Source organism: Ochlerotatus camptorhynchus, unplaced genomic scaffold (genome assembly GCF_037179485.1).
Source record: "Ochlerotatus camptorhynchus isolate MF236.1 unplaced genomic scaffold, CSIRO-AGI_Acam_v1.1 ptg000624l, whole genome shotgun sequence".
NCBI classification, from domain to species: domain Eukaryota; kingdom Metazoa; phylum Arthropoda; class Insecta; order Diptera; family Culicidae; genus Ochlerotatus; species Ochlerotatus camptorhynchus.
Genome location: NW_027041103.1, coordinates 325,910 through 337,342, shown reverse-complemented (window position 1 = coordinate 337,342; position 11,433 = coordinate 325,910). Strand labels below are relative to the sequence as shown.

Genomic DNA, 11,433 nt, shown 5'->3' with positions numbered 1-11,433 from the left:
ATTTCAGCGCGGCGCAGGACACTATAGACAAGAGCTTTTTTATGGTTTAGTAAAAGCACAAAGCGCAAGCGTGAATGAACCTGTTACGTTTGGGCAGACAGCTGAGATTAGGAAGAAATAGGGAGAGTACAGTCCATTCAAAGGAGTGAATGAGCTCAGTTCGCTCTGTAAAAAAGGTGTCAATAAAACTAAGAATTGTTCAAGGCAAAATCGTGTGTTGTGATTTAGTGATTAATTTCCCTGCACCAAGCTATCGAACTAAACATTTGGTTCAATCGAACCGGATGAGCGGACATTTTGTCCGCCAAACGTAGTGCTTACGGAAATTTAGTTGCTGTCGTGTACCGTGTGCAAAAGTTCGGTCCGGGGCCGAAGGTCAGAAAACGTTATGTCCGTGGCATAGTACGGGTTCTGGCAGTCTTTGCACCGTGTGCAAAAGTGGAATTAGTGAGGCCCATGACCGAAGATTGCGCTTTGAAACAGAACGCAACAGAACGTTCGTGGCGTAATCAATGCAAACTAGAACACCCCGTGTGCGTAGTGTGGTCCGTGGCCAGAATATCGAAAATGATTATGTCCGTGGCATAATCATTGGCAAATCAAGCATATCGTGTGCGTAGTACAGTTCGTGAATGAAAATCGAACGCAAGTTTGGTAGTGATTATGCTTGTAGATGTGGATGTTGGATAATTAAACGCACCGTATGCGTAGTGCCGATAAAACGAACGTTACAATTTGTGATGCACCGTGTGCATATATTGTAACTCAAGGTCAAAGTGAACTAGTAGACGTGCCCGTGGCACATCACTAGTTGAACGATTCCTGAGAAGTGTAGACATGAGTGACTGTGAAACACCACGAGGAGTGTTGCAACAATTAACAAGAAGAAACATTTTGGAAGCGCTAACAGGTTCACGTATTGAACAAGAGAATACCATTCCGTCAATCGCGGAACAGAAGCTTTTAAAGGAAGTGCTCGAGAAACAATGGTATCCAACTTGGAGGTGCTGAAGGATCAGCGTGAACTGATCATAGATAAATTCATCAGGATGAAGGAATCGTTGCAAGGAGAAGTCAAAATTCATTTGCTCAATCTTCACCTTGATACACTGCGGCGGTGTGCGAACGAATTTGACAAAATACATGCCGAAATTTCTGTGCTGCTGCCGAGAAATCAACGAGCTGCTGAACACAAAGAGTATGCGGTCTTCGAAAAAAATCACAACGAACTTTACGTTGACTTGCAGACTATGATCGCCGCAGCGCAAGAAGCAAGTAATGTAAGACCAGGTACGTCAAGTAGTGTCTCTAGTTTTCAACAGCCGATTATTGTGCAAGCGCCAGCACCGCAACTGCATGATCCATTTCCAACGTTTGACCGGACACCGTACAACCTTAAGAGCCGCGGTTCTGCGAGGAGTAAGATCGATCAGGCCGTCGTGAACAACAACGACTACGAAATGGCTTGAAAGATTCTGGAGGACGCATACGAGGATAAACGGCTGATACTGGATACTCACGTTGACGCTATCCTGGATTGCGCAAAGGTCAACAAGGAAAACCGTGGGCAATCGATTTCTCAGCTGGTTGAAACGTGTACGAAGCACGTCGGTTCTTTGAAAGGTCATGGCTATCCTGTTGAAGGCTTGGGGGAATTGATTGTGTCTAACGTTCTCTATAAGAAGCACAAAGATACGCAGGAGTAGTGAGAGCTGAAGCTGACTAAGGGAGAAATTCCTAAATACGATAGATTTTTTGAATTTGTTCGTTAACGAGAACGCGTTCTACAGCGTACGAATCGCTCACAGCAACAAGAGGCAATGGTACAGACCAAACAACGTGCAATGAGTAACCAGAAGGTTCAAGTACAGACATCAAAGTTGTTCATACAGACGGTAAGATAAACGTGTCCGTGCTGTGATGCAGAGCACGTTATTTATAAGTGCGCGAAGTTGCAGAGTATGGAGTTCCCGGAACGCAAATCATTTGCTGCGAAAGCGGGTTTGTGCTACAATTACCTGAAGCAAAAACATCGTGTAATCGACTGTCCATCCGACCAATGGTGCAAGGTCCAAGATTACGGTCGGAAGCATCATAGTCTGTTGCATCCTAGAGATACAGCAGAGAACACGAGCGAAGAAGATAAGTCCCCATCCCCAGGCATGAAGACGCAAGACGCAAGAAAACGCAGGAGAAGCAAGCCGTAGAATGCTCAAGTGCAACGACATTGTGTGCACATATTGGCACAACAAAGCGACAGGTACTGTTGTCAACGGCAGAGATTTTCGTGGTAGGAACAGGAGATTCCACCGTTAAGTGTCGTGCGCTGTTAGATTCAGGATCCGACAGTCACATACTCACAGAGAGGTTGGCAAGTAAGTTGATGTTGAAGATGGATCGCTGATCTCAACGACATTCAGACTCGAGTAAAGTACTTAGTTTCGACGAAAATTCTGTCACGAATCAGTTCGTTCACGACGAGTGAATTAGATTTCTTTGTCGTACCAAGGGTACCATCGAACGTACCCGTCGTGGAGATCGATACTAAATGCTCGAAACTACCTTATGGTGTGCAGTTAGCGGATCCGTTGTTCTACGCTCCAGGAGAAATTGATATGATTATTGGCAACGAAATATTTTTCGACTTGGTGAAGAAGGGACGCTTGAAGACAGAGAACAGTGCTGTAGCCTTAGCTGAAACTGAATTCGGCTGGGTTGTCGGAGGTTTAGTGCACACTAGCGTCAGTTCAGTAAACAAGAAGAGATCCTGAATGAAACTATGGTGAAGTTTTGGGAAATCGAGGACGTTCGTCTGGGTTCAACTTTGTCGGTGGCAGAAGCTGCTGTTGAGCAGCTTCCCGACGAATTGTTGCATCAAAGGCAGCATTTTTTAGAAGAGCTACCGGCAATCAATCAAAAACAAAAGCAACGTTTTGTAGTTCTCAGTAATACGACATGGATTGAATTACATGGATTTTCTGATGCCTCCATGCGGGCATATGGATCTGTGGTGTACATCCGAAGCATAACTGCAGAAGGCACAATCGAAGTTAATCTGGTCGCTAGTAAATCAAGGGTAGCCCCATTGAAACCGGTGACCATTCCCCGTTTAGAGTTTTGCGGTGCTAAATTGTTAGCTGAGTTGGTTCAAATGGTAATTTCATCGATGACAATCAATTTTGATGAGGTCATCTTATGATGTGATTCAAAAATTGTTTTGTGTTGGCTGAAGAAGTCACCTCTGGCGTTGAATCAGTTCGTCGCCAACCGGGTGACAGCGGTGCTGGAACTAAGTCCTGGTTACACTTGGAATTATATCAGGTCGGAAGAAAATCCTGCAGATGCCATCTCGAGAGGTAAAATGCAAATCGACCTGGTGAACAAAAAATTGAGGTGGAATTGCCTATCTATGCTGTGGAAGCAGGCGTTTAAAACAGATGAGCCAGAAGAATTGGAGGAATCAGTCCTGTCTGACATCAGGCAAGCAAGGGTGTTGGCGGCTGTGAGAAGTGAACCGCCAATGCAATTCAACAGAGTGAGTGATTACAGGAAGCTTCAAAGGGCTTGGGCCTACGTGATGAGGTTTATTGACATGAAGAAAGAAAAAGATGTGATTAGTGTTATCAAGAGTGTTACGGCAGAAGAAATGATGAAGGCCGAAAAGGTTATTGTCAGGCTGATTCAGCAAGAAACGTTTAGTGATCATCTGAAGTTGCTACGGTCAAGGTCAGGCAAGCGACACAATCTGTTGAGTTTGGCTCCATTCGTAGGAGAAGATCACCTTATTGGTGTTGGAGGTCGTCTGAAGTATTCTGCAATTCCATACGATGGAAAGCATCAGATGCTACTCCCAGAGAAACATTACGTCGCGGAAATTTTGATTCGGAAATTGCATGAGGAGCATCATCCCGTCGGTCAAGGTGGGCTGCTGGCTTTTGTGCTAGAGCGGTACTGGCCAGTGAAAGCATCAAAAAAGTAATTTCGAAATGCCAAATCTGTGCAAGGTGCTATCCGATAGCACAGAGTCAGTTCATGGGTGACATTCCAGAGTCCCGTGTAAATCAAGCGCCAGTATTTTCAAAGGTTGGAATTGATTATGCTGGCCCGTTTCTACTGAAGCTAGGAGGAGGAGGATACAAAGCATATGTGGTTGTTTTTGTATGCAGGGTACTAAAGGCTCACTTTGAAGTGGCTCCAATCTCACGACGGACAACTTCATTGCTGCACTGCACCGATTTGTGAGCAAGCGTGGTTTGCCAAGTGATATCCATGCAGACAACGGAACTGCATTTGTGGATACCAATCATGAGCTTGCTGCACTCAGGGATTTGTTCAATGGCCAACAACATCAGCGGAAACTGGAAGAGTGAAGGGTATTTGCTGGCATTTTATGCCTCGAAGAAGTCCTCATTACGGTGGCATTTGGGAAGCTGGAGTAAAATCCGTGAATCATCATTTGTCGAGTCGTCGGCGAAACCAAGCTCACTTTTGAGGAATTGATCACATTCTTGGCGCAAACTGAAGCGGTCTTAAATTCCCGACCATTATTTTCAATGTCAGATGATCCAAACGATTTGTCGGTTCTGACTCCTTTCCATTTCTTGATTGGGCGATTGGGTTTGGCAGTACCAGAACCTTCCTACAATGAAGAAAAGATTGGACGATTGAGCAGGTGGCAACACATTCAATTCATGCAACAACATTTCTGGTCACGATGGTCCAGAGAATATTTGCATCACTTGCAAAGTCGGCAAAAGTGGAATAGCAGCGTGAAGAAAATCGATGCTGGAGCGTTGGTTCTGCTTCTTGATGAAATTCTGCCTCCTCAGCAATGGAGACGTGGGCGGATAATCGCATTACATCCTGGCAACGACGACGTGGTCCGTGTAGTGACGGTCAAGACTACGGCTGGCGAGTACAAGAGAGCAATAACCAAGATTGCCTTTCTTCCATGTGTTGAGCTAGAGATCTCAACGCGGGGAGAATGAACGGAAGAAAAATGACAATGTCAGAATAAAAGAGAAAAAAAAAACTGGTTGCTTTGATGGCGCACATAATGTGTATTTCAGCGTGGCGCAGGGCACTATAGACAAGAGCTTTTTTTATGGTTTAGTAAAAGCACAAAGCGCAAACGTGAATGAGATTAGGAAAAAATAGGGAGAGTACAGTCCATTCAAAGGAGTGAATGAGTTCAGTTCGCTCTGTAAAAAAGGTGTTAATAAAACTAAGAATTGTTCAAGGCAAAATCGTGTGTTGTGATTTAGTGACTAATTTCCCTGCACCAAGCTATCGAACTAAACACATTCAAAAGAATGTTAAATTTTATATAAATAGAAGAATGCTACGTTTATTTTTCATTTTTTGAAAACACACTTTCCAGAACATGACAGTTACGTTCATGAATGGAAAGTGTGTTTTCAAAAAATGAAAAATAAACGTTACTTTAATAAAAATAGCATTCTTGCTCGTGAGATTGTATCTAAAAAAAATAATGTATTACTCAAATAAGGGTATTATTCAAGTAGCAGCGGTCATCGACAACTGAATTTTTTATATGTACCTGTCAATCTATCTGATTTCATCGTATTTCTAAGTGCACAACGTTTTGGCTGTATCTCATAGGCAGGCATGGACAATCATTTGCATTCATTTCGTGCATTCATTTACATTCATTTGTCCCTAACTTTTTTCGTCAACAAAATTCCACAAAATGATGTATTGAGTTTTTGTAGGCTTTGTTATTAGCTACAACTTTTGTTAACAACTCAAATCCGTATCTCTTATGCATGACGAACCAGAGCGAACAGAAGCCACTACTGTTTTTTAGTGAATGTATTTTACATTCACTGAAGAACAGTAACAAGTTCTGCCCGTTCTAGTTCTAGTTCTAGTTTCTAGTTCTAGTTCTAGTTCTAGTTCTAGTTCGTGATGCATAAGAGATACAGATGTGAGTTTTGACCAAAACTTGTAGCTAATAACAAAACCTACAAAAGCTCTTTACATCATTTCGCAGAATGCTGTTGATGAAAAAAGTTAGAGGCAAATGAATGTAAATGAATGCATGAAATGAATGTAAATGATTTTCCATGCCTGCTCATAGGAACGTATTTGTCACTTTTAGGACCACAATTAAATTATGCACAGAAGTAAATAAATGAGCTATTTATGATTCAATATAGTGAAAATCCTGCCCAGAACATGAGAAAAATAATTTAAAATTATTATTGTGCTAACTAGGGGAATTTACGTATTCTCGTCAATCTAAGTAGCGTCCGCACTTCTATTAGCATTTTCACAGCGTCACGCACATATATGACGTGTCTGTTTGTTTCAATTCATCTGCTGCTTGCTTTTCTATCCATTCCAATCGACAGAATTCTTCAAAACTGTTTGAAAGCGTTTTTACAACGCTCTAAACTTCTCAGGTGAGTGTGACTATAGTCGGCAGCCTCTTTTTCTTCGGCAACCTTCCCATTAGAACTGCGTGTTAACCAGCTGTTCTATTATCGGCAACTCGAAATCAGCCCCATTTTGTATTACGTATGCTTCATTTGAAGAAAAATCTGGCATAACAGGATTGCTCGGTCCTACAAATATAATCAGATTGAAGCTGAAAGACTAAAGAATCATTTGGATACATTCAGGGAAGTGTGTTGATGGTAAAACATAGTGAAATTAACGTTTAAATTTTGATTGCCGAAAACAGTCAATGGGTGCCGAAGCCGACATTTACCCTATTTGTCCAAATCATTTTCCCTTGGAAACACATCTAGTAGACGAGTTTTCCAAAGTGTGGTGAAAATTTAAGCCCAAAATATTAAGAAATAAAAAATCCCGCCCATGGTGAAAATAGGCAATTTGTTTACAATTTGGATACCTGCCGGTAATTGTTAAAATTTTAGTTTTTCTTCATTTTATTGATTTGAACGGTTCAAGCGAGTTAATTTCACGGATCCGTAAATTATAGTTTTATCATAATTTTAATATTAGCATAAAATAAAATAGTTATTTTAAATTCGCTTTTGTAATGCTAAGGTAAATAGTTTGCTTTGAGTGTAAAGTTAATTTATAAGAAAGTTCTAACAGTTTTTTTGCACTTCGAAACTTGACGGGTCATACCTCTAACATAGTAGCAGTGACAGTGTCGCATGTCCTAACAACAACTGCCTGCGACTAGTGTTCGAGGGGCCGACAGGGCTGAATAAGGGTCAATACTAACAAAACTATTACACTAACATGACCCCGAAACTAACGTTCATCCATATAATAGTTATAATGTAGTTGTACTTTCCTAATAACCCCTCTATAACAGACAAACAGACATAACACTCGCAGGTTGTTCATCGAACACGCATTTGACGGTCAATTTTAGTGTTTTGATTGGTGGTGCCGCCACCTGTGGCGCGCACGGTCGGTTCCCTTGCGTTTGACGTCTGCACACTAGCGCCATCTATTCAGTGTACTATCCATCACATGATACTCAACAGATGACGTTAGTGTTTTAGTGACTATGTTTTGTGGAGAGAAATATTAAATGTGTTATTTCTGTTTGTCTGTGCATCTATGCTTCTTTTTCGTTGTGTGTGTGTGTGTTGGGGGGGGGGGGGGGGGGTTAATGTAACCAATACTAATACCTTTCTCTCTGTTCTTTTATTCGTTTTCTATATCCCTTCACCATCACCCCATATCCCATCATCGACGAGAGATGAGTTACTTGCATGGTGCACGCCCAAGTCGTACTTCAGGATAATATGCCGAGCGTGGTTATATCACAAAAACCACGCAGGAACGGAAATCAATGGAGCTCAAGAGTAATGAGGTAAATTCTACACAGTATTTTAAAGGAGCCAACTCTAAGCAGGTAATAATAGCAATTAATAATCAAACAACTAATAAAAATGTAAGAATGAATTTATTTATTTTAAATACAGTAAGGGTGTCCACGATGAAACCCGATTTTGTCAGACCCTTCGCGCTTCAGACTTTTTTCTTTCAATAATTTCACATACCCATAAATAAATTTTTCTCATTCATCATTAAGAGGGATATTTAAAGTATACTTTGGTGCAATAGGTTCAAGAAGATTACTAAAAAAAAGGCATGGGTTTTGTAGATCATTGGAAAACATTTTCAAAAAAGGGGGCTGACAAAATCGGGACATTATTGTATTCCATTTACATTTACATGATTTATCACATATTTCCGGAGAGCTTCGAGGTTGGAGTATAGTTGCTTTTGTAGATAGGGACGTCATTTGTCGGTTTCTCGCGAATTTGGGCACAGTCTGGAAAAACTAATAACACAAACAGGTAGAGGAATAGTTTCTCTATGATTTGGTATAGTTTGTTTGCAGGATTGTTCTTTTGTTCGCGGGAGACCGGCGATTGGCGTGTTTGTTTGCAGAAGCGATTGCGCCCAGATCTCGGGGTTCTCCGGATTTATGGTCGTAATCTAATACACACAGTTGATCACAATACGAGCCTAAAAGCTGCAGTGACCTAGTGAGCACCATAGCTCGAGTCGTCTGTTAGTATTGTGTATCGCATGGAGAGCCCAAACGAGATGCTAGCCTATTAAGACTGCAGTTGGTCAACTCTCGAAAAAAAAATTGGATACCTGCCGGTAATTAGCCTGTTTACTGTAGTTACTATAACAAAAACATAATGTGAGTACCCTGTTAGTTGTACTGTCTGCAGTAAAAAACCTTTAAATTGACTTTCTAAGATCTCGAATAGCTTGTTGGTTGTGGAGTAATCTCTTCTGAAAGTTGGAATTTTTTAAAATATTGAAAATTCAGGGCTGTAGCCCAGAAGGATGTAGGCATTTTAGAGTAAAATAAAAAAGGCGTTTGTTCAGAATGCCAAAATAACCGTTTGGCCAAGTTTAGCTCAAATCGGTGACATCGGGAATCGGTAAATCTGCAGTAAAAAGCCTTTAAATTGACTTTCTAAGATCACGAATAGCTTGTTGGTTGTGGAGTAATCTCTTCTGAAAGTTGGAATTTTTTAAAATATTGAAATTTCAGGGCTGTAGCCCAGAAGGATGTAGGTATTTTAGAGTAAAATAAAAAAGGCGTTTGTTCTGAATGCCAAAATAACCGTTTGGCCAAGTTTAGCTCAAATCGGTGACATCGACCACAACTTTTTAAAATTCTGTACCCACTTGAGCTGGCGTAACCCATATGTGAAATAAAAATAATGTTAACCTCAGTACATTTAACTGATTTCAACTTTTGATATTTTATTGGAATTGAAACACACAGCAAAAAATAAATTTTAGTATTTCATCCAAGAGGATGCACTTCAGTCATGTCGAAAATCTCATGTAATTTTTAAGGCCACAAAAATAAACAAATGCAGTGAAAACAGCGTAATGCCAGTTAATGCACTGTATTAATGATATTTTTGTCTTTTTAGGCAAGTAATATTACACCATATTTTTGACTCGATTGAAGTTCATCCACTTTGATGTGATATCAAAACTAATTTTTTGCTGTGCAAACACTTTATTATGCTCCATGGAATGGTTTAACGCAATATGGCATGCTTTTAAAAATATTTGTGAACTTTAATAATGAATCAATAGACAGAAAAATCGAGGTTATTTGGACAGTTAACAGTTTTCATGCACTTGTTATCATGCATTACAATGTTTTTGTATTTTCCTGAACGAAGGCTGAAAAAAGTGAACCATTATAATATTATTCTAAAAAATTTCCACCATCGAAGAGCTGAAAATAAACTTAAAGATTTAAGTAAATCCAGTCTAAACGAAGGACTCGCGAACACAATAAGCTCCCTCATCACTCATCTTCCGAATCTGATTAAATAAGTATTTACAAGCAGGCTTGCAATTGCTCATTACAGCTAAAATGCTATTTTTCGGTATTATGAAACAATGGGATACTATAATGATAATTTTTTTCTGTAAGATGCAAGAAGAGGTGGTAAAGTTTGTATATGACGTATAAAATTTGTCAAATTTGCTTTCAGAAGGTCACAACTAGCGATTTTATGATCGCTGATTGCAACGCGATGTTGCTCACCGTTACAGCTAATCGCCGAGTGCCTAGGACTACCCACAACCACAGCAAAGGGTGTGCTTGCTTGAGATATGCTGCGTTTTCTGAAGGGCCGTATACACTTAAAAAAATCAATCGGCGAGGAAAATCATACATCGGCGGCGTTATCCAAAAAAATCCCAGCGGTAGCGCACACCTCTACACGGCCTATAATCGAATATCAGTCCCATATAGATTTACACCAATTTTGAGATAACAACGTTATCCACTATCAATTTGCATCTACTTTCATATTATGTAATAAATCTACGGACTTGGATCTTGATAAATGTGAAAACAACATCAAGTCAGTTTGTCCCATCAAGCAAAGTAATCGCATATCAGTCACATCCTGAAATTCAAGCGTCCAGGGGTCAAGTTACGGTTCTGCTTTTTGAGTTGCCATAACTTGTTATAGTTGATATAACTAAATACTGCTTTTTTAACTTGAAAGTAATGTTAATACATTTACAATGATTTTTCAAATTTTTACATTTCATTGTTATGGTGACTTTAACTCTCTTGGAGCATTCGTGACTTGATCGGGGATGAGATTCAAGCTCGAGACTTTGGCGTGAGACGTATGTATGTTAACCACTACGCCAGGACCATCCCCATAGTGGGACATTTTATGAAGACTATCGTTGTTTTTTTTAAGGCCGTGCATGTCGTAGTTGTTACTATGTTACTGATCAGAACTAGATGCACAGAGCTTGGTACAAGATTTCCCTATTCAATGTACAAGTTCACTGATTCGTTCTATTTACATATTAGTACTGAGGACGTGGCCTTCTGGTTTTCGGGGAAGGGAAGGATGACAATCGTTGACTATCGTTGTTTATGGAGAAATCATGCATTACATTCGAAAAAAGGAATATTTTTATGGAGCTTGCCCATGTTTTACAAAAAGGCTTCATTTTGAATTTTGATCACTATGAGTATTATAGTTATAAAAGATATCTAAATAGATCCATTAAATCTTAAAACATATTTTTTTCCCGCTTGACTTGCGGAAAATACTTGATCTCTCATACCGATGACATGTGAAAAGTTTCAACCATATCGGAGGGCCATGTCTGGAATTGCTCAATCTGATTTTCAATTAAAAGATGGAAATACCTGTAAAGTAATTAATCAACATAAACTATAATTAATGTTGAGTACTTCATCCTGTAGGAATGCTCTAATGTGCCTGTGGCTGGGGGCTCCGTCAGCTTGAGGCCCTCACGGTAAGAAAAAAGTACCCAACGGCCAGTTCACTTTTACCTACTTTTGACTAGTTTGTCTCCTTTTCTCCTTCTAATGTTGTCAAAAACGGAAGAGCAAAACCACCCAACAGGGGTAGTAAAGTGTGGGAACCCAACGTTGAGTAT

At 40.2% G+C, this 11,433-nt stretch overlaps 1 protein-coding gene across 1 annotated transcript in view; it reads left to right on the top strand.

The window, feature by feature from the left end:
- Positions 1-2,779: 2,779 nt before the first annotated feature.
- The window catches only part of LOC135714160 (uncharacterized), a 70,052-nt gene continuing 61,398 nt past the window's right edge, over positions 2,780-11,433 (top strand). The window contains exons 1-2 of the mRNA XM_065237453.1: positions 2,780-3,154; positions 3,233-3,975. Of these exons, the coding sequence (XP_065093525.1) occupies positions 2,780-3,154; positions 3,233-3,975 (1,118 nt within the window). The remainder of the gene's footprint in view (positions 3,155-3,232; positions 3,976-11,433) is intronic.